The 22,287-nt window shown below is 48.4% G+C and overlaps 1 protein-coding gene across 2 annotated transcripts in view; it reads left to right on the top strand.

Moving 5' to 3' along the window:
- ASIC2 (acid sensing ion channel subunit 2) overlaps positions 1–22,287 on the top strand; it is a gene marked incomplete at both ends in the record, with an annotated part of 1,055,157 nt that overhangs the window by 779,945 nt on the left and 252,925 nt on the right. Inside the window, one exon of one of the 2 annotated variants that reach the window (XM_081270516.1) lies at positions 17,088–17,795. The exons of the other annotated variant lie outside the window; for it this stretch is intronic. Coding sequence (XP_081126642.1) covers positions 17,088–17,795 — 708 coding nt within the window. Of the gene's footprint in view, positions 1–17,087; positions 17,796–22,287 lie in introns of those variants that run through there. 2 annotated transcript variants of the gene reach the window in all.

Below are 22,287 nucleotides of genomic sequence, written 5' to 3'. Positions count from 1 at the left end.
GACCCGCCCCCTGCAGGCTTGCTAGCTGGTGGCTCCTGTCTTCAACCACTTATGTCCTGCTTTTCAAACATGGACTAAAATATGGAATCCACTGATGTTTTCCCTTTGTCTTTAACATGATTCTTTTTTTTTCTTCCTTTACTATCATTTCCATGGGGTTTAGGGAGACAAAAGAGAACATGTCTGCAAAGACCAACCACCGTGTCCTCCCAGGAGTTTCAATAGTCAGTATCTGAGCAGTCAGACAAGGACAAGGAGGAGGAAGAGAATAGGAAGAGGCGGGAAAGGAGAGGAAGGAGGCAGGGGCAGAGGAAAGAACAGAGAAAAGGTCCGAGAGGCTGGGAACAGAAGAAAGCAAATCAATCACCCAGAATCAGCCAGTTGCCACATCATTATCCACGACTGCAATGTGGTCAGAATTTACCTGCCCCCAAATCTGGGAAATCTTTATATAGATCACGGCTCCCTCGATGCCAGACTTCCACCAGTCAACTCAGGCCACATCAGCTTGACAAAGGAGATGGGATCCTTATCACTGAATGGGTCGACTAGTTCAGCGAAGCTACCCATTCAATCTTTTTTTCCCACTAAACATGCTCCTTACCTACATTATGTAAGTGATCCGTAATGTTGTTGCTATGCAAGTGGTACTGCTTTGACCCGAAATAAACCAACTCAATTATTTTGGTATCATCTAGGTTAAATCTATTATTCAAATAAATAAAACCGTTCCCTTTATTTCTTCTGCCTCCCCACTTTCCTTTCTTTTATCATTCACCACTCACTTGTTCATTCACTCAACAACAACACAAAGCCACTGAGTATCTGCAATATGCCAGCCATTCAGCAAGTCTCTCTGTAACTAGAGCTTGATTTCTTGCTGGGCTGCTACTAACAATACCAGGAGAGGTGTTGAAATAAGCTGACCCAGAGGTTTGGGAATCAGAAAGGAAGGAAATTTCTAGATCAACTCCAGATGACTTGCTTAAGATGAGAGAAGACATAGAAGAAAGAGGCAGGAGCATCCAGTAGTGTGATGAGGCACACCTGTGACCCCAGCTACTGGGGAAGTTGAGGCAGGAGGGTCACAAGTTCAAGGCCAGCCTGGGCAACTTAGGAAGACCCTGTGTCAAAATAAAAAATAAAAAGGCTGGGGATGCAGATCAGTGATAGAATGTCCCTAGGTTCATTCCCAGGTGTTTTTGTTTGTTTGGTTGTTTGTTTGTTTGTTTGTTTAAAGAAGGAAGATCGAGGAACACAAAACAGGAAGTCCTGGAGGTAGGATAAAGCAACCCCCCTGCACAGAACCTGGGCCTCAAACCTTGGGGAAGGTCAGCTTCCTCTCAAGGACAGGAGAAGAGGTAGACATCGTGGCTAAAAGGAACTCTGCCTGGTTTGAGTCAATATTATCTCAATGATAAAACACATACATTTAGAGATTTCTTAAATAATAATCTGGAGGCCAGTGAGTCACTCTCCTTAATTAGCTTCATGCTCTCTCCCAGGCAAGAAATCCCCCTTATTCAAGTTGAAACTTGTTTACTTAAATGAGGCTCCTTGTCTTTTTGGCCTCCTTAGCATCTTAAGGGGTGTGTGCATCCATCTGGTTTGCCTGCCTGAGTTTCACCCCACCCCCGATTCACCTTTCCTACCACCTCACTAAGCAGCTTCCCTGTGGCTCTCACATATCCCCCCCTTCCTTTCCAGGCTCACAGTTGCCACCATGCTCAGGCCTTCATCAGTTCAAGCTGAGGAAACTGTATTGTCTCCTGCCTCCTCTTTTTCTCACCTTCTCCAATCCATTCGGCTACCTATTGAGAACTAATTTTCTAAAAGCTTCCTCATCCTTATATTCCCCCAGCCAGACTTCCTACAGATGAAACAAAATAAAGAAACCCTCTCAATTTTCTAAATAATAAAGCGCGAGCACTTGTGCTCATGCATGCACAAACATATACACACGTGCACACTCATGTGCACACGCTCACACATTTGCATGCACATGCACAAACATGCATCAACCTGGCCTTGAGCCACCTTCATACATGTCTATGTTCACTCGCCTTCATGTGCACAGGCCTGGACTGCCAAACACGCATGAATGGAGCTCTCCATAGATCACATGCAGCTGATATTTCTCGGGTGTTGTCATTTCCTCTGCTGGAAGGCCTTTTGCTCCTCTGTGGTACAGATTCTGTAGTTTATCAGGAGGGAGGAATGCTAAATAAGGAGTTCTGGAGCCGGATGAATGCCCCTGAACAAGATGCTGAGTGTCTTTGGGCTTCAATTTCCTTGTCTATATGAGATGGGACAAGTTGATTCACCCAAGAGTCTCCCTCACCTGCCTATCCCAAGATGAATTCTCCTTCTTTGACATGATGGTCACACCCTGGTATAGAGATGGAGGGTAACTGGACTCAGTTTTCAAAATATCCCAAACTATGTCTGTACTAGAAACAAAAGATGGAGAAATGACTCAGACACTTATATCAGAAGATCATGATACAAATTGGAATGCCTGCCTTGGTTACCTCTGTCTATCAAATAACAGGGGTAGTAATCTCTGTGGGCCTCACACTGTTACATCAGGGAACACGAGTCCACAAGCAGGGTTGTGTATTGGCAGCTCATCCCATGCATCTGCCTTGAGACCAAAAGCTTAAATGAAGGGGCAATGCATAGGTTCACAAGGTATTTGTAAAATGCACATTTTTTTAAAATATCACATACATTATATTGGACCCTCACAAGAGCCAAATGAGCAAAGCAAATATCAGCAAATAAGAAGGTCCACTAAATTCCAGGCACCATTCAAGGTGTTTAATATACACAAGTGGACATCTCCTTCGTGGACTTAGTATACTCAAGGGCATCTCCTTTGTGGATCTGGAAGCCCAGCAGAGCAGAACCTGTTGTGCTGAGCTAAGTAGGAAAATCTTCAACAAAAGAAGAGTTCACAACCATTGCACAGATACAGGAGCAGTGCACTGGCAAAAGTTTGATAGTTAATAACCACCACCATTTATTATTCAACAAATATTTACTGAGTGCTTACCGTATGCCAAGCTCCATGCTTAATGTGTTACATATGTTGTTTTATTTAATCTTTATGCTAACCCTGCAAGGCAGGTATTATTATCTCCATTTTTCAAGTGAGGAAATTAAGACTCAGAGAGTTTCAATAAGCTTCTCCAGTTCCTCTGGCTGGCTCGTGTTGGAGCCAAGTAAAGGAAATGATTAATCCTGTTTGCGGAAACAAGGGAGAGATTTCAAGAGGGGCACGATGAGCGGGGTCTCCAAAAAAAAAAAACGAATGGAAGTTCACTGAGCTAAAAAGAAAGAGGATCCCATCTGGGCCTCAAGTTCAAAGTCAAGAAGTTGAAAAACACGTGATGTGTATTTAAGCTGGGAAAACAAGAGGCTTCCAAAGCTGGAGGAAGGGTTTGTGGGGTTGGAAGTTGCCCAAGAGGTCAGTGGGGAAGATGAGACAAGAGCCGGCAGGGCCTTCCTTATAAGATAGACTTTTGTAGAACCTTCTGGAATTTTTTCAAGTAAATGTATATATATATATATATATATATATATATATATATATATATATATACACACACACACACACACACAGCACATTTGAGCAAATGTCAAGGCGCAGATCTTTACAGTCCCTGTAGCTCCTGCTGTCCCAAGTCTACCTTGCCATCCCCAAAGCTGTGAGTATTGACATCTTTACTCCCTGTCTCCCGTTGTGTGACACAATGTGCAGTCCATAGTGATATGTAGCAAGCAGTGAAGAGCCATCAAAGGGTCTTGAGCAAAGCAATGGCATCAACATCCTTGGAATGCCAGAGGGAGATTGGGGCCGAGAGAGGAGAAATCTAAGGCAAGGAACCCGTGCAGGACTATAATAGCAGGGTAAGAGATAAGCTATAAACCAAAGGACCCAGGAGGCAGCCATGAGAACACATCTCAGGCCTGTGCTGGAGAGTGATTTAGGAGGTAGCATCGACCAGAATGGTGGCCGGTGAGGGCTTAGCTGAGGCTAATTCCAAGGCTTCTAGATTAAAAAAGGAACTTAGAATTCATGAGCAAAATACCTCCTCCCATAGGTAAAATTCCAGTTCCAAATGTAAAAGACTATTTTTGTCAATACTTCCCAAAGCAGTGCAGACATTTCACTCTATCAATCAACATGTGGGTATGCAAAAGGAAAAAAAAAAATCTGTAAGGGAAGTCTGCGTCCAGGAGGTCACAGATAAGCTGTTTACTGAGACCTTCTGATATCTGACAACCTCCATAAGTCAGAAGCCCTCTATCACTTGCTGCAACAAGACTTCCAAGTCCTACAGAATAAAACCCCCAAATGTCTCTGATACAGTTAGGAAAGGTAGAACTGATTTTTCAAATAGAATTCCATTTCTCCTTTATTGTTTCTTCCGGCAGGGGGAAAAAAATGTGGTAAAACTGGTCTTTCATTGTTTTGAGTTTAAGAAACAGAAAAGAGATAGAAGCATTTAAATGTCACAAAACTCCCTATTTTACAGCGACTGTGTTCAAAGCATAACCCAACTGACAACGATGTGAGCATTCTGGATTTTTAAGCCATGAATTGAATAACTGCTTAGCCATCAAAAATAATGACTGAAGATAGAGGAAGGGGGGCGAGGGGGAGGGGGAGGGATGAGAAAGAGAGGAACCGTGGAATGAAAGTGATCAAATTATGCTACGTGCATGTATGACTGTACCACAATGAATTCCACTTACAAGTATAACTACAATGCACCAATTTTTAAAAATTAATAGAAAGAAGACAGAGTCGAGGCAGGGGGTTGGGGGAGGGAGGGGGAGGAGGGAGGTAGTACTGGGGACTGGAATGGAGCAAATTATGTTATATGCATTCATGAATTTGTCGAAATGAACCCCACAATTATCTGAAAATAGACTGCACTAATAAAAACATTAAAAAATATGACCATAGGGAAACTTAAATCCACCCTGATGGCTGAAACAATGGAACAATGAGACAGAGAAATCTTTGTTATTTAGACCTTCGCCCATGAAAAAATGTCACTTTTCGGAGGAGCCAAGGTTTCCAAGTGTTAAGGATTTATGTCTTCCTTTAAGCACAACTTTTTTTTTTCTTTTTAATGGAACCCTCCAATGAAAACTCCTTCTGAAATACATCCCATCCTCTCCTACCTCCATGTGTGGATTAGAGAGAACGAATATAATCTTAATGGCTCAAGGTCGTCCTCGTGAGTTCCAGCTATTGTTCTGGGCTAAAAGACTCAGGATTATTTGAAAGGTGTAGAGTTTGCCATAATGTTTAATGGCATCCATTTTTTTAGTCCTTTTATCTGTTTCTGTAGTGGTTTTTCCTCTCCTTTGTAGTCAGGCTTTGGCGGTCCCTGCACACTATCAGTCCTCTTGAATCTTAAGCCTACTTTTTCTCCTTTTCGTAATTCATATTATTCCTAGTCTACTGAGTTACCGAAAAGCAAATAACCAAGCGTGTTATCAGGGTTGTACACAAAGCAAGAGTAAGTAGGCTCCAGGAATAGACAAGGGTCTGCCACACTGTGGTAGCTTCAGTGTCATGTGATGCAAGGGTTGGGGGGGAGGATTTGACATCAGGGAAACCTGAGTTTGACCTTAATAAATCACTTTCTATCTCTCCAGCTCAGACTCCTCCTGGATGGAAACAGAAATAATAACAGCAGCTTCATTAGTGTTACTGTGGGGCTTGAGATAATTTGTGCAAAGTTCCCAGCACCAGGCCTGCCACAACGCTGTCCTCTGTGAATCAAAGCTATTATTAATTATTATGGATTTCGTGATGTACATCTCGACTGCTCTGGAGCTTCTTTTCGACATCTCCTTGCACCGCCTCGAAGCAGGAAAGAAGAATATTATGCAAATTAAGGCCACAGAGAATTCAAACCAGAGTTCAAGATGGAAGGGTAGTTGTAGTCAGGGGGTGGGGGGGAGGCTCAGGCCCTCCCTGTTGGTTGAGGTCCAGCCAGGGTCAAGGGCTCAAAATCAGGTCACCCAGCCAAGATTCATTCACAAGTCACTAAGGTCTCCAGGCAGAGACTGGGAACAGAGGACAGAGACACAGTAAGCAGAAAGGTCAAGAAAACCAGGACCTCAGAACTCACTCTCACCCAAATGCCTTTCCCTTGTTGGGGAGAGTTCTGAGTTGGTCTTGGTTATGGGTCACTCTGTGGTTACAGGGACTCCCTGGGATTTGAGTAGATTGAGGCAGGTGGCAGTCCTGGTGCAGCCTGATAATAAAGGGACACCTAGAAGTTAGAAGCCAGAAGGGAACATGCTGGAACACACATGGGTCAGGTTGACCGGCTTGCTTCCTCTGATTGGTGGGCAGTGCAGGACTAGGAAGATGGTCAGAGGTGCTGATGCCCCAAAGTCCCATGGTGTCCCTTTACAGAGACAGGGACCCCTTTCTGGCTCCAGTTCACCTTCCCAAGCTTGCCTGGGTTTTGTTTATTTGCATGAAATTCAGATAATTTTACTGTCTTTCTGACCATTGTTCGTGTTTGAAGCAATGTTTCTCTGCAGCAGCTGTGGTCAGGGGGTGTGTACTTTTTGGACTCAGATCTTTCTTACTCAGTACTTTTCTATCCAAAGCAAAACACTGGCATCCTCATCATTTCTTTTTAAGCTCTAGATGAACACAATACCTTTATTTTATTTATTTATTTTTATGTGGTGCTGAGGATTGAACCCAGAGCCTCACACGTGCTATGCAAGCGCTCTGCCGCTGAGCCACAACCCCAGCCCCCCTCATAGTGTTGTTTTGCAACAATGGCACAGTTTTTTCATGACAGAGCACCACCATCTCATTTGTCTGACTCTCTCCCTGTTGTTGTGCACGTGAAATACAACAAAACGCCCCACTGTGAACACCCTGGGCAGTTTCTCTTTACTTTTGGGTTATTTCCTCAGGGAATCTTGCAGGGTATGTGGAATTGCCAGTTTGAAGGGCACGAGCTGCTTCGTGGCTCTTGTGACTCGCCAAGTTTATGAACTTGCCTTCAGAACTCCAAGAAATTTCAGAAAACTGTTTTGAATCTAATGTTATGTGTTAGTGCTGTAGGCTGCCGAGAAATATTGAGTGGGGAAACTTAAGCACTGTCGGGCTAAGGAAATATTGATTAGAAAGGAGAGCAAGGCTGAGCCAGGGAGGGAGGGGAGGAGGGAGGGGAGGAGGGAGGAAGAGAGGAAAGGAGGGAGGGAGAGCAGGAGACAAAGGAAGCTGGCTTGGAACCCCTTGGTTTACAAAGATGAGTCCCTACCTAGGGGCCACATGGTGGCTCTTGGTGAGCAATGTCACTTTCACGTCCAGAGACAGAATATCTTGTCTGGCCTTTTCTAGCTTACTGACATCAGCCTGGAACCTTGGGGGCCTCCCTAAACCCCTCCCAACATGGATTTATCTACACCAACAGCCTCACACCAACACTGGGAAGAGTGTAGCTCTACATCCATCGCAGAATCCCAGAGCCCAAGATCTGGCCCCAGCAAATCTGCTTCCGGTTCCTCCAACTGCCCCTCCCCTAAGGATTTCTATGAAACTCAGAATTATCTTGCCACTCACTTCACCTTTTCTCTTCTCTTAAGTCCTGGGTTTGTGCTTTTCCAGCACTCTGTGTGGCCTTGGCAAAGTGACTTCACCTCTCTGGGCCTTCTTTCCTTCCCCTGGAAAAGGAGGCTTAACTCTGTGCCTGACTCTGGTTAAGCACTCAGTAAATGGTTGAGTTACGTGATCACGCTGTCATGGTTTCAGCATCGAGTGACAGAGAAGAAAATGGATAAGACAAACTTTCTACAGCATCATCCGTAAAATGGGGGGGGGGGCGCTGTCCGCCACCTGAGGGGCTGCTGTGCAGAATCCTTCCATGGTGCACAGAATAGGGGGTGCTCTGGTGGATACTCCGTTATTTTCCTGCCCTCCCCGTCTCATCTTTTCTTCTGTTTGGATAATCCATGGTCCACACCAACTGAATCCCTCCCTTTCTGCTCTTCCTGGGTGCACAGGGAGAGAAACTAGGAGCAAAGGTCCCTGGGGCAATGGCTTGGCCAGGTCTTCTCTAAGTGAGAAGAGGAAATGCACTCTGATGCCTGAGACAGGGGCAAGCTGTGGCGAGGAGGAAAAGTAGCTTGAGTAGAACTTTCGACAAATTGACTGGCCTTAAATCTCCGAGCCAAGGCAGAGGGCCTGTCGGCAAGACAGATTCGGAATCGGTGAGTTAGTGTCCCCAAGGCGGAGGTGAGGGCCAGGGCAAGATTGTCGTGATGGAAAAGAGCGAGGGGACAGTCAAGCAATGGTGAATAAAGTGCCTAATTGTACCTGGGGTTTTATATTTCATTAAATTCTATTTTCACTGCCTGCCTTTTCATAATATGAGTGGGTGGTTACTGCTGGAGAGGGTTATTATGCTTAACTATTTTAACGAGAGCTTTGTTATGTGTATAGAGGAACAAATTGGGTAGAAAAGTGTGCGAGGCTCCATTTCTCTGCTAACTTTATGGCCACGGCCAAGGTTACAATCAAGTCTCAGGTATTTAAGTTCAAATGCAGAATAAAGTCCTGCTAGGCATGGGGTGCTGGGGGGAGGAGACCTAGTAATTGTCGAAGTGGCCTGAACTTAGAAGCTAAAAGTCACAGGTTGAAAAGACATCGCTGGGAACTCAAAAGCCCATGTCAGGAGGAGGAGGAGCAGGACTTTGTAAATGTGGTTGTTGTGGACAAAGAGAATCCGCCATACTCAACGTGGGGAATGTTCGGTGGGGCTGGTGTGTTGCCTCTGTCCTGACTCAAAGGGTGACCACTGGGACAGAGATCAATGCTCAAAGAGTTTGGGTAAGAAAATGAGAACAAATGGAAAAATCCAGTGGAAAACAGAGAAATTATATGGCAAAGTTTCTCAAACCAATCAAGGGAGGTCCCTTCATAGGGACCCTCTCATTAAGTTCATGGCTGGTAGAGCATTCATCAATTTTTATAAGAACTACCTGTAAATATTTCATTAGAATTTAATATTAGAATTTACTGTTCTCTTCCCTCACTAGACTGAAATCTACGGCAGGGACATCTGAGCAGATGCTGTATTCTCAGTGCCAAAGACAAGGCCCACATCCTTTGGGTGCTCGATAAATGTTCACTACAGACATTACTTTCAGCTAATTACAACCAAGTTAATTAGGATCTTGCACTGTACAGCCAAACTACTTGGGTTTTTATCCCAGCCACTGACTGGATAATTTTTATACAGTTTCCTCCTGTTTAAAAAAAGAAAAAAAAAAGAACTATAATGGTGATACAGACCTCAGAGGTTTCTGTGAGGATTAACTGAGTTAATTCTTATCCATTGAGCACAGTACCTGACACCTGGTCTGACAATGTCAGCTACCTAATATCCTTATCATCATCATTACTGTTAGATCAACTTCTCAGAAACCAGGTGACACCCACTAACCTCTGGGCCTCCGTTGCGTCTTCTCAGTCCAACTGCATGATCGTGAAGGTCATGTTGGGCCCTGGTGACTTCTGGTTCTCTCCATGGTATGTTTCAGCCACTCTGCATATTAATTTCAGAAACATCTAAATCCCAAGCTAGCTTTCTCCGCCAATCCATGTTTGGACACCTTCCTTGACCAATAAGAGCTGTGTGCTCAGGGCACTTAGTTGTGTGTGTGTGTGTGTGTGTGTGTGTGCGTGTATGTGTGTGTGTGTGTAAATGCATTCATGTGTCTGTCATGATTAGCCAAAGGAAAACATGAGTAGAAAATTAGGTTCATGTAAATACATCATATTGTGCAACTCAGAAGCAAACAGATATATCTTTGCATTACCTGCTTTTGGAGATTATCCACATGAGAGCTTTTATCCATTAGCGTATCTAGCACAGAGTTAAAGGAAAAATCTAATAATAAAATGGCAAGCTCTGTGTACCACCTTGTCAAAGAACCTACTGTCCTTTTTGGATGGGAGAGCAGGATAATGTGAAATGAGAAGTTGAGGAGGATAACAGAAGTTGGAATGAGGTACCAGAAGGAGGAAACCATAAAATCACAGGGGAAAAAAAAAAAAGATTGGAGAACAGGAACTGTAATTATTCTAGTCAATGGTAGTCACCGAATGCAACATTGTATGTAAAAAATGGTGGTCATGTGATGATTATATATACATATGAATATTCATAAACGTTCTCTAAAAGATCACACAGGAAATGGATGACTTCATTCGCCTTCAGGAAGGAAAAAAAAATGGGTGGCTGGGGATGCGTATGTGGACTTTTTACTGGAAATTACTTTGTCTTTTTGAACCATGTGAATGCATTACAGATTTCTAGATAATTTAAAAAATAATAATTTCATAAGGTGCGCAGAGAATGAAGTAGGACCTGAGTGCTGGTCCTACCTTGATCAGGATCAATCAGTGTGATGGATAGCAAACTTCTTTTCTCTCTGGCCCTGGACTTCCTAGCCTGAAATGGAGGAATTAAATTAGGTTTTATATTCAGCTTCCGCTTTGCAGGCTTCTCCTTCAACAGGGACCAGGTGTTTCGCCAAGCTACTTCCAACCCCATGTCCCATAAGCCTGCCAACCGCTCTTTTCCAGACCTGGTCCTTTCATCCTGGAATCCCCCTTCTGCTGGCCATGGTTTGACCTCTGAAGCCTGCAACTTGCTGGTGAGAAAAGGGTGGCGTCTCAAAGCTTGAAATCAAGTAAAATAAGGAGGACTGAAAGGGTAACTATATATGAATATATCCTATGAGTGTAAGAAAAAGCCCAGAAGAGCCTCATGCAGGGGTGCACACCTGTAATCCCAGCCATTCAAGGGGCTAAGGCAGGAGGATCACGAGTTCAAAGCCAGCCTCAGCAACTTAGTGATTCCTGCCTCAAAAATAAATGATAAAAAGGGCTGGGGATGTGGCTCAGTGGTTAAACACCTCTGGGTTCACTCCCTGGTACCAAAAAGAAGAAGAAGAAGAAGAAGAAGAAAAAGCGCAGACGAAGAAAGAACCAGAAGAGGCCAAGTGTGAAGAAAACCATGGAGGGGAGAAGGAAGGAAAGTTTAGCAGCAACTGTAGTGAGTGAGGAGTCCTCCCTGCTCTCCTTCCACCAGCATGAGAACCTCCATCGTGACTACTGGAGGTCCTGAGGCCCAATCCACCTCTAGGGAACCGAGGCTACCGGCAGAATGAGCCAAGAAGGTGTCGAGGGCTCCTAAGCTTCCAGCACAGGTGGGGAGAGGAGAAAGGGTAGGGAAAGAAGAGAAGGGGAAAAGAGAAAGGGAGGCAGAGTCCCAGAGAGCCATGGACAATATAGAAACAAAAAAGAATGTGAGAGAAGAAAAAGACAGAGATTTAAGTTCACAAGTAGAGCCACAAAAGCCCCGGTGCCTCATATTATTAAAAAACTCTAATACTGAAAGTAGTGCTCACTGAGGGCTGGGGATGTGGCTCCATGGTATAGTGCTTGCCTGACATGCATGAGGATCAGGGTTCAATCCTCAGCAGCACCACACACACACACACACACACACACACACACACACACACAAAGGTAGGTGTCATCACTATTAGCAACATGATCTCAAAGGACAGTGCACACAACCTTCTAAGCAGGGAAGGTTAGAACCTGTCCTACTGACCCATCTTGCCACCCAAAGCCTCCACAAAATCCCAAAGGCAAGAATTAAGAGCCTATGAGCAGTAGAATAAAAGACCAGTAGACTAGAAGGGTCAGACCAGAGTGCTGGGTCCATGGACTCACACTCTGCCGGCATGAAGGACCACGGTCTAAGGATGTTGGCATCTGTGATCCCATCCCAAGAGTGGAACTTACAGGGGAAACAACTGTTAGGAACTGGTGACATTTAACCTGGAGAAGAAAAGACTGGCTTGCAGACCTTTCTGGGTAGACAGACTTTGGAAGCCCCATCAGCACAGAAGGACTTGGAGTCTATAAAGTATCTGAAGAGTTCCTGTAACAAAAGAGACACCAAGCTTATTTTGTGTGGCTCCCCAGAAATAAAGTAGGAGGAAGGGGAGAAATGCATAAGGAGAGAGGTTTCAACTGGGTGGAAGGAAGAGCATTAAACAAGGCAAGATGTTGGTTGCTGCGAGGAGGTGCTGAAGGGCTTTCTGAAGCAGGCAGAGAGCAGGGTTAAGTGACCTCTCAGATACTGTCCAGTTCTCACTGGGGATAAACAGGGACATTGAGGGCTTCAGTAAAACCCAATCAAGCCAACAAAGGTGCCAGTTCCTAAAATTGCATTATTAAAACAGAAAACCACATTAACTTGATCTGATCTTCCCCTCCCTGCAAACCCCCATTTTATGGGAGAAAAGAGCTAATCAGCTGTGGCAGCGGTCACAGCCCAGAATATGCCCTGGCTGCCTGGAAGATCTTTCTGCCCCTGCACACCCACATCACACAGAATACCTGGTGCCAGGTGCAGGGCAGCGCATGCTGTAGAGATAAACAAGCAAAGGAAATGTTTCTTAAAAGCTCATTGTTCGGAAATCACAATGCTAAATTCCAGTTTCTTGGAAGAGAGGTTACATAGGTCAGCTTCTGTGCTGCCTTGTGAATTCATTTTTTTCTGGCCAGGGACTTTGGCCAGGATGTGAAAGCTAATTCACATGAGCCATTGTTTGAGCGCAGAGGGAGGGAGCTGCCTGGATTCAAATCCTGCTCTCCTGCTGAGAAGCTGTGTAGCTTCCAGGAGTTACTTTACCTCTCTGTGGCAAGGATTTCTCTTCTTTAGAGAAAACGTTAGTATTTATCTATTACGATATTTTTGAGGAATAAGCAGTTTGAACATTTATGACATTTGTTTTTTCAATATAAAATGCTTAGAACGAACCCTAGCACTTAGGAAGGCCTACATTTGTTATAATATTATTAATATTATTATTATTATTTCTTAAAGTACTGTTGGAAGAGGCATGATGGAAAGGGGAAATCTTGGGCTTTGAAATGACTTACAACTGGATTCATATCCTGCACCCTAAGTACTTTGTTCAACAATAGCTAGGAAAACGGTTAAAATCCTTCCTCTGCAGGGTTGGAATGAGAAATGAGAAATAATATGCACTCATTTCTATGCCTGGCATATAGTACCTGTTCAAGAAACTTTCTATTTCCCTCTTCCCCTGGCCAGTGTTTCTTGTCAGTGCCCAAACACTGCTAGGAGACAAGGACCCACATGAGAATGAGATGTAGTCCCTATTCTCAAAGGGCTCCTGGTCCTTAAGAAAGACCTGGATGCACACGATGACAAAGTGCTGTGACAAGGACTCTCATGGAAGTACCAATACAAAGGGTTCCAGGATCATAGAGGGAAAGATCCAAACAAAGTTGATCTGGGAGAATCGAGGAAATCGTTGCCTGGGAGGCAGCGCTTGGGCTGAGGTTTGAGAAAGACCAGGATGCTGCGCTGGTGCAAGTATTGGTGGGAGAGGAGCGGGGACATTTCAGGCAGCACGGAGGATGGGCCGTGAAGAGAGCCATGAGGCTTTGTTGGGATCACTAGCCACCCTGCATCTATGATTTCTGTGCCAAACCCCTTGGGGTCTAAGCAGTATATCCTCCCCACCTTGAACAAGCTGCTCATGTGGAGAATTCACAGGAAAACCCCTGGCATAGAAGACACTCAAATCCAAAGTAGCATTCGTACACCTCAAGGGGGACACTGCCAGGAAAGTTAAAGTGAACCCCAGATGGACAAGTCAGAAATGTAGTGTGTTTTAAATGCTTTTAATAAAATGGAGCTTCATGCCACTCCAGAGTCACCCCACCTTGGCCAGAGCATGGGTCACTCTGGCGTACCTGGGCTGAAACTCTGAGTCCCAGCTAGGGGCACTGGAGTATGAGCTTTCGTCAGAAGCCCTCACACTGTTGGCAGCCTCAGACCCTTCTTGCCACAGCCAGCACAGATGTCCTCAAGGATCCAAATCCAAAACTGCACTAGTAACTTTTTCCTCAGGAGAATGAGCAAGGCCCCCAGGTGTGTGTGATCATATGTAGTGTGTGTGTGTGTGTGTGTGTGTGTGTGTACAGTGCATGTGTTTGTATGAGTGTATATGAATTGTGTGTACATGTGGGCTTGTGTATGCATGTGTTATATGTAATGCATGGTTGTATAAATGTAAATGTGTTTATATGTAGTGGCTTAGATAGTGGAATATGCACATATATTTGTGGGCATGTCATGTATTGTGTATTGTGTGTGCATTTTGTGTAGTATATGTAGCAGGCATACATGCATGTGTGTGGAGTGTGGTTTGTGTATACATGCACTGTGTATACATGTCTGTTCATGTGTGTGACTGTGTGGATGTATGTGAGTGAGAGATGAGGGGCTTGGAAGTCCTCTTCTGCAGAGTCAGGATTCAGAGTTGCCACCGGGAGGGAGGCTCTGAAGCCCACCCTAGTACTTCAGCCCTCCTGCTTGGAAAACTGCTGCTATTTGACAGATCTGGCTGAACTACTCCTAATTCATCATCATAAAGTGAGTGAAAATCTTCTCTGTGTCCAAATATTTCATTCCTCAAGTCTCTTGCACCAAAGGACAAAACTTTGGCCCTTCTTCCACTAGAGTGCTCTCCCACTCAGAATCCCTCCTAGGTGTCTCACTTGCCAAATCGAATCTCTGGGAAATGTCTGGGAAACTCCCAGGGAGCAGTGGGGCTCAACAAGTTACCTGTCTCTACAAGCCTCAGTGAGTCCTTAACAGGAAATGTAGGTAAGATCCTACCAGTCACTCTCCACAGCCAGCCAGCCACAGGAGTAAGATCCCAGACCTGCCCTCAAGGTCCTGGCCCAGAGAATGAAAGCTATAGGGCTCTTTGGGACACTAGGAAGTGCCAGGAAACCTGGGTGCTGAATCCAGTGACCGTGGGCAGGTACTTGGCCTCCCTGATCTCACCTGTGAAATGAAGCCAGCATTAAACTACACACCTCATTCAGAGTCACAAACAAGTTAAAGCAGAATATTAAAAAGACCAAATTAAAGATCCAAAAAGTGTCCAGGGGTGAGTGGAATCCCCTAAGCCCCACCATCAGTTAACCAGTGGGATCCAAGATCCCAGCCACTGGGATGAGATGGAGTCTCCCCCTGCCCTTGCTCCTGGGAGATTTGTGCTTTACTGACTACGTTAGGACAAGAGGCGGGGCAAGGATGCCCAGGCAGAGTTCCTGAGAACTTCTCAAAGGGGCAGGTTAACCCAGCAAGGCCAACCTGCCCAATAGCTAACTACTCCCTGCACCGCAGCATACATACTCTTTTACATGTCTCCCAACACTTGGGCGTACACAGAACACACCAACTAGGCATCACATCCAGAAGTGAAACTCACACTCACCACATAGTGTATGCACACATACACAACACACTCACCACATAGTGTATGCACACATACACAACACACACAGTACATGCATCCCATCGGTAGACTATCCTACACACACTCTCTCTCTCTCTCTAGCAGCCACACTACATGGCCTGCAAACACGATTTTCACATTCAATGGTTTCACAGAAATAGGCATTTCACTCATACACAACGCACATCCTACCCACACACACTGCATGATACCACAGCCCTAGCTGCACAGCCACTCTCTCTCCAGCTCATCTCACACTTATTTGCACAAGGCTGCGCATAAACACGCGTTGACGCTACTCTATATCTCTTCTACAAGCCCTCACACTCAGGGCCCATCGGTGCAGTGCATCCCCCACGTGGCCAACTCCTGCAAGAGGCATCCCGCTCGGTGTGCAGCGGCCACAGTGGCCAGGAATTAAAATGCAGTGAGGAGGAGCCGGGCGCGTCAGCATCGCGTCTCCAGGAGCGCACCGCGCTCGCCACCGCCGCACCCCGCCCGCGCGAGCCGTGGGGCCAGCGAGGGGAGAAGCAGGTGCTCGGAGCCCAGCCGCGCCAGCGTCGCGCGGCCGCTGCTCAAGTTCGCCCGGGGCCCAAGCAGGGCCGGGCAACCGGGAGAGGAGCTCAGCCACCGCCACCGCGAGCTTGGAGTCTCGAGAGGAGAAGGGCTCACGGACCAAGGAGTCCGGGTCACTCCCGGGAGGTGTTGCCGGGGCTCCGCAGTTCCTGGCTCCCGGCGCCGCTGGGGCAGGGAAGAGAAGAGACAGGGAACAGCGACGCTGGGCTTTTCTGGAGACACGAGGCACCTCTGAGAGTGGCGCCAAGGGGAGAAGCGACACTTTCCCCTGGCCGGCAGCCTTGAAGGGACTCGGCAGCGAGCAGCTTCCCGCAGAAGCCTCTTCCTTGAGAAGAAGCCCTCAGCCCCAGGCGAGGGCGGGCACATCACAGAGCTCGGGCGCAGGACTTGGGGAAGCCTTCGCGGGTTCCGGCCGAACGCAGCCCGGCAGCAGTAAGAAGGAAGGGTCCTGGAGAAAAGGGAGCGAGGAAACAGCGGCTGGACGACCACTCACCCCAGTACACACCCACCCCACCCGCCCAGCCAGAGAGCTGCGGTGTGCCTCTGGGGGCGCTCGTTCCTTGGCGCCTTCTCTCGCATGTCCCAGCACCGCTGGGCTACGGGCCAGGCTAGTGGGGTCCTTGGGGATGTCCAAATCAGGCATGGTTGCCGAGTGGCCCCTCTCCCAGGACCAGCGTAAAAGCTGGGGTTAAGTGGGGCAGGGGGGACTCAGCGAAGGGTCCCCCGAGGTCCAGAACGAGTGGAGGCGGAAGCAGCGCCCAGGGACAGGAGAGGCGGCTCCCAGAGGGGCCCCTCCAGAGGTAGTGCCCGGTGTCTGACATCCTTCAGGAAGACAAGGGGCCAGGAAAGCCTGGGAGGCGCTCGGGAGAGGCCAGTGCCAGGGGCGGCGGGCCGAGGCGGCGCTCAGTCCCGGGCGGGCGCCCGCGGAGGCGGCGGCGCCGGGCGGGCATGCCGCGCCACCGGAGCTCCTTTCGGGCGCACGCTTCCCTGGCGCGGGCTGCGCGCGGCTGCTCCTGCTTCCACTGCTGCTGCGGACTCCCATGGCGGCTCCGCCCGGCCGGGGCTGCCGCTGCCGCCAGCCGCGGGCTGAATGAATGAGCCGGAGCGGCGGAGCCGGGCTGCCCGCGGCCGCGCTCCCCGGCCCGGGACGCTTCCGCATGGCCCGCGAGCAGCCGGCGCCCGCGGCGGTGGCGGCGGCGGGGCAGCCCGGGGGTGGTAGGGGCAGCGAGCGGGCGCTGCAGGGGCCAGGGGTCGCCCGCAGGGGGCGGCCGTCTCTGAGCCGCGCTAAACTGCACGGGCTGCGGCACATGTGCGCCGGGCGCACGGCGGCGGGGGGCTCTTTCCAGCGGCGGGCGCTCTGGGTGCTGGCCTTCTGTACGTCCCTCGGCTTGCTGCTGTCCTGGTCCTCGAACCGCCTTCTCTACTGGCTCAGCTTCCCGTCACACACGCGGGTGCACCGCGAGTGGAGTCGCCAGCTGCCCTTCCCCGCCGTCACTGTGTGCAACAACAACCCGCTGCGCTTCCCGCGCCTCTCCAAGGGGGACCTCTACTACGCCGGTCACTGGCTTGGGCTGCTGCTGCCCAACCGCACCGCGCGCCCGCTGGTCAGCGAGCTGCTGAGGGGCGACGAGCCGCGCCGCCAGTGGTTCCGCAAGCTGGCCGACTTCCGCCTCTTCCTGCCGCCGCGCCACTTCGAGGGCATCAGCGCCGCCTTCATGGACCGCCTGGGCCACCAGCTGGAGGACATGCTGCTTTCCTGCAAGTACCGAGGCGAGCTCTGCGGCCCGCACAACTTCTCCTCCGTGAGTTACCCTGCGCGCGAAACGCCCCTCTCCCCAAGCCCTGCTTCCTGGTGGTCCCGATTCCCGCTAGTGGGACTCCGGAGAGCCTGAACACCAGGCTCCTTTTGGTGTCCTCACTGCAGGAAGCCAGTGTACAGCCCACTCTTGTGTCGCCTGAGTCTTTCCCTCCAGGTTGTGGGAACTTGACTTAACTGTAGGAGGAGTCACCTCACCCCAGTCACAACTCCTCTACCCTGGCACATCTCCTTCCAGTATCTGCCCTCAAACTCCTCCCTGTACTAGTTATGGTCCGATCTGTGGATACTGATCCCCTTTCTCCCTGGCCTCACCTCCCCGTCCACAGGACTCTCCAACCACTGCTGTGTTTGGGGGTGTAGGGATGTCTTAAATATGGACTTGTTGTCTTTGGGAAAACCAATCGGAAGCTCTTCAAAAATGGGCCATCAGGAGAATCACACAAGAGTTCCTAAGCAAGCTTAGGATCCTAAGCCGCTTATGGTTTCATACTTAACAAAACACACAGAATCTAGGAGGAAACTCCCAGAATATTAACCAACACCAAAGCTGTAGCCAGTTTGGTGTGGGAAGCAGCGGCACCCTTTTGCTTATTTGTAAGAGGGCTGCAGTCTTGATGGGCCCAACCTTTCACTTGCACTCCTTCTCCCAGGCTGTGTAAATGTGGGTCTTCCGGTCTGGAGGCATGCCCTGCAGTTGAGGAGGCAGAGTGACAGGGATGTGCATGCATACAGCCAGGGCCAGGAGAAGCTGTGCTCAAGGTTTGTAAGCCATTTGCTGTGCTGGTTCCCCCATGCTGTGGTCTGGATAACGCAGCTGTTGGACAGAAGGTATCTGCCGTGTGCAATCTGCCTTGGAGGAGTTCTGGTGCCAGGCCCCAGTGTGGTGCAAGCCCGTCCAGCCATTCATGTGTAAATGCCCCTTAGGTGGGCTTGGGCTTTTGTACAGCACTGGGAAGTTTGGTGTGTGTCTATTCACAGTGCTCTGGAGGTGATTTTGCTGGCTCGGATTCATTACTCCTGATGGTCTCATCTCTGACAAAGCTTTTTTTCTGGGATGGCAAAGAGATGCCACGGTTTCAACAGGTGTTGGCATGATGCTGGCCAGGCCAGGTCTCTGATTGGCTGATTGGTTTATTCCTTGTCTAGGATGATACCCCTGCCTTTTTAGTCTTGCCCTGTTGGCTTTGCTTTAAACCAGCGTATAAAGTAACCCCCAATTATTCATTCCTGAAACAGTCCTTGTTTTCTGGACTTTTTAGCTGGCCTTTAAAGGTTATCTACCTGGTGGCTGCCGGCCTTGGCAAGCAGGAAATGCTGTTAACATATACTTCTAAGGGACTTCTTCCAGAACTTCAAGTACAATTCTGAGTTCCATAAAGGTGAAGAAATCAAGAGTAGCAATCCCTTGTTGCCTGTTGTTCTTCCACTGACCTCTATTTAGCAGCCATTAGAGTTAGATTGAAGTTCAAGGTTACATTCAAGTATCATCAGCTCCAAGTGGTACAACAGAGCCTATCGAATGTAACTGTAACATCTGACGATTGCTTTAGGAAGTGTGTGAAATTGAACAGCAGTATTCACTTTTGATATTACCACCGTCCTGAGTTAGCAAGGAGTTTTCGTCCCATTTTTAAAATGAGAGAAATGAGGATCGGCAGAGCTGTCCAGGGCCTAGATCCTTCAAGTTCAAAGTCTAACTTTGCATACCACTAAATGCATCACACGGAAGCCACACGTAACCCTTCCTCTCTCGCCCTGGGCCTATCTTCTATCTGAGGACCCCTGTGTAGGACTCTTGTTCCATCCTCACTCCAAGTCCTGTCCCTCCTAGGAGCTGGGAGAGTAGAAAGTGGGGCCACCCCAGATAGTCCAGGTGATCAGAACCTTGGCCCCATGTTCCTGGGACCTAACCCATCTCTGCCTGCTGAGGACACAGTACCTTCAGGAACCTCCTCTGAAGCAGGTGTGGCCTTGAATTGTTCTAGGTCAGTAGTAAAGGAGTTGAGGAGAATAGGGTCCTTTGGGACATACTCTTCTTTTTCCTCCCTGTGCCCTGCCTCCCTGCATCTGAAGAGTTTGTCAGCCACACCCACCCAAGGAAAAGTACTACTTTCATTCCCAAAGGATTGTGTGCCTACAGCCTGGTGCAGCTTCCCATGATGGCCCTGCCCTGGGAGTTCCTGGCCCCTGAACAAGTCTTGCTATAGGTTTTCCTGTGGGTCCAGAATGAAAGATTTCACCAGAGGCTTTATCAGGAGAGCCCTTGAGATTCAGAGTAGGCCCATCAGAAAATATTTTTCTCTAAGCTCACTGCTCTGCCTCAAACCTTTGACACCTTTGATGGAGTGACGCAATAGCACAGTGGCTGAGAGCAGGAACTCTCAGGCTGTGCTGACTGCCCTCAAATCCCAATTCCACCCTTACTGTGTGGCCTTAGGCTAGTGACTTCATCTCTCTCTTCCTAATCCATTTAGTGGAGATAACAATAAGTATATACCAAACTCTGTGGCTTCTTTCGCTTTGGAGCCTTTCCTGACCACCCCACCCCTACACCACATAAATCAAGCACCTGTTTCCTTCCCCATGTTGGACCCTCTCCTTCCCTATTTGGGTGTGGGTCTCACATATGTGCAGGCCATCATTCCTATTGAACTGTGTTTGTCCCTCCTTCAAACCAGGGCAGGAAACGGATCTGATTTCCCTGCTGTCTCCAGCACCCACCCACCACACAGCCTTACACATATTGCGTGCAAGGAAGGCCTTGGGGAATTAATACTTTCACCCGGTACCCTCCAAGATTTCCTGTTGTCCTAGTTCCCTGAGCCAAGACTCGGCTTAATTGCTCTCGGGTATACCTGGGAATCCCTGATTCTCATTGGAAATGAGGCTTCTGTTTTGTGGGCTTCTTTTCCTTTTAGGAACGAATTTCTATTCCACTTAGGGATTGGGGGCTTCTATTCCTTTTAGGGATGGAGGAGTGGGGAGCAGGGTGCCAAGCACTTGCCAGATATCTGCGATCCCCAAGTCCTAAGAGGACTGGCTAGTGCAACAGGTGAGGGGCGGGGTTCCCGGTGGTACCTTTGGGAGATGATCGAGCTGTTCCCAAGTCAGTCCCATGGTCTGGAAATATACCCCTCCGAGCAGAGAAGTGGATAGCCGAGGGGTGTCTGCTGGGTATTCTTGTCAGCAGGTGTTCATTGCAGCCGGGCAAGGGTTAATCCCTCAGCAGTCAGCTAAACCAGTTCCTGCTTCTGAATGCCCCTGTTGTTTCCCTAGCTTCAGCTGTGGGGGCTCTGCACACTCTTGTCCTTCTGGGTTTCCTGGAGGTGGAGGAAAGCAGCCTTCCCTGTAAACTGGGCAAGAAGCAGAGCTGTGAGGCTGAGCGCTCTGGGCACTGGGGCCTCAAAAGAGGAACCGAGGCCAGTCCAAGATCCTCTACAAACCCAAGGAGCAGTGGCCCTCTCTGGACGATGGCATGCTTCAGGGAAAGTGTCAATCACACGTTGGTTTGGGGTGTTGACTCTGCTCCTTCCTAGCTGTGTACCTTGGGCAGATAGTTTGCTTTCTGAGCCTCTGCTAATAAGTCCCGAGCACTGGGATGAAGATAACATGCGCAGTGACTGGCACATGTCTGGACAGCTGTGGGGTGCTGGATATTCAAGAGCCATTGTCACAGCATGAAGAGAGAGCTCGGCGGCACAATGTCTTGGCATGTGGTCGCAGCAGTTGTTAATCACCAATAGAGTTATCCTATCTTTCCATGACCTGAGAGGAGCTATATGCTCATTTCCTAGTTTGGTCATTGCATCAACCAGTACCCATTTTGAGTGCCAGTCATACACTAAGCTCTGTAACTTGCTCCTGGGGATATAACATTGTATAAGGCTTGGTACGTGTCCTCCAGGAGGCTGCAGGGTTGTGGAGGAACGAGCCAGGTAGGCAGAAGCCAGGCGTGTGCAGAGATGCTGCGTGGCTCAGAACAGTATTCACATCAGATTGGGGACCTCAGATGGCTTCCTGGAGAGGTGACATCTGAGCTGAATCTGGAAAGATGAGTAGGAGTTCCAAGGGAGAGAAAGGGGACAAAGGGACTTCCGAGGAAAGGGACAATATATGCAAATGAGAGAGTACAGCAGCTTGAAACAATGAGATTGAACATATGCCTTCTAGGTCCTGATACTAGTTCAGAGTAGCTGGAGGGAGGGGCTGGATATGCCTTGCATGGGGCAGAGTTGAGGGGTTGTGACACAGTGGTGTGATGGGGTACCTGGTGACCCAACTGAAGTTTTGAACTTTGCAGCAGCAGTTCTGACTTTTTTTTCAATACTGGCTGGTAGGGTGTGAAGGGGCACTTCATCTGTGTCCCAACCCGCCAGCCACTATGCCATTTCTAGCTCCATCAGGGACCACCCTGCCTGCACCCCTCCCCGTTTCCTACCCCTCTTTGCAGGAGTTAACCTTGAATTCCGATTTTG

Source organism: Spermophilus citellus (genome assembly GCF_964194105.1).
Source record: "Spermophilus citellus genome assembly, chromosome: 17".
NCBI classification, from domain to species: domain Eukaryota; kingdom Metazoa; phylum Chordata; class Mammalia; order Rodentia; family Sciuridae; genus Spermophilus; species Spermophilus citellus.
The sequence above is the reverse complement of the archived record's forward strand: the minus strand, read 5'-3'. Positions and strand labels throughout refer to the sequence as shown.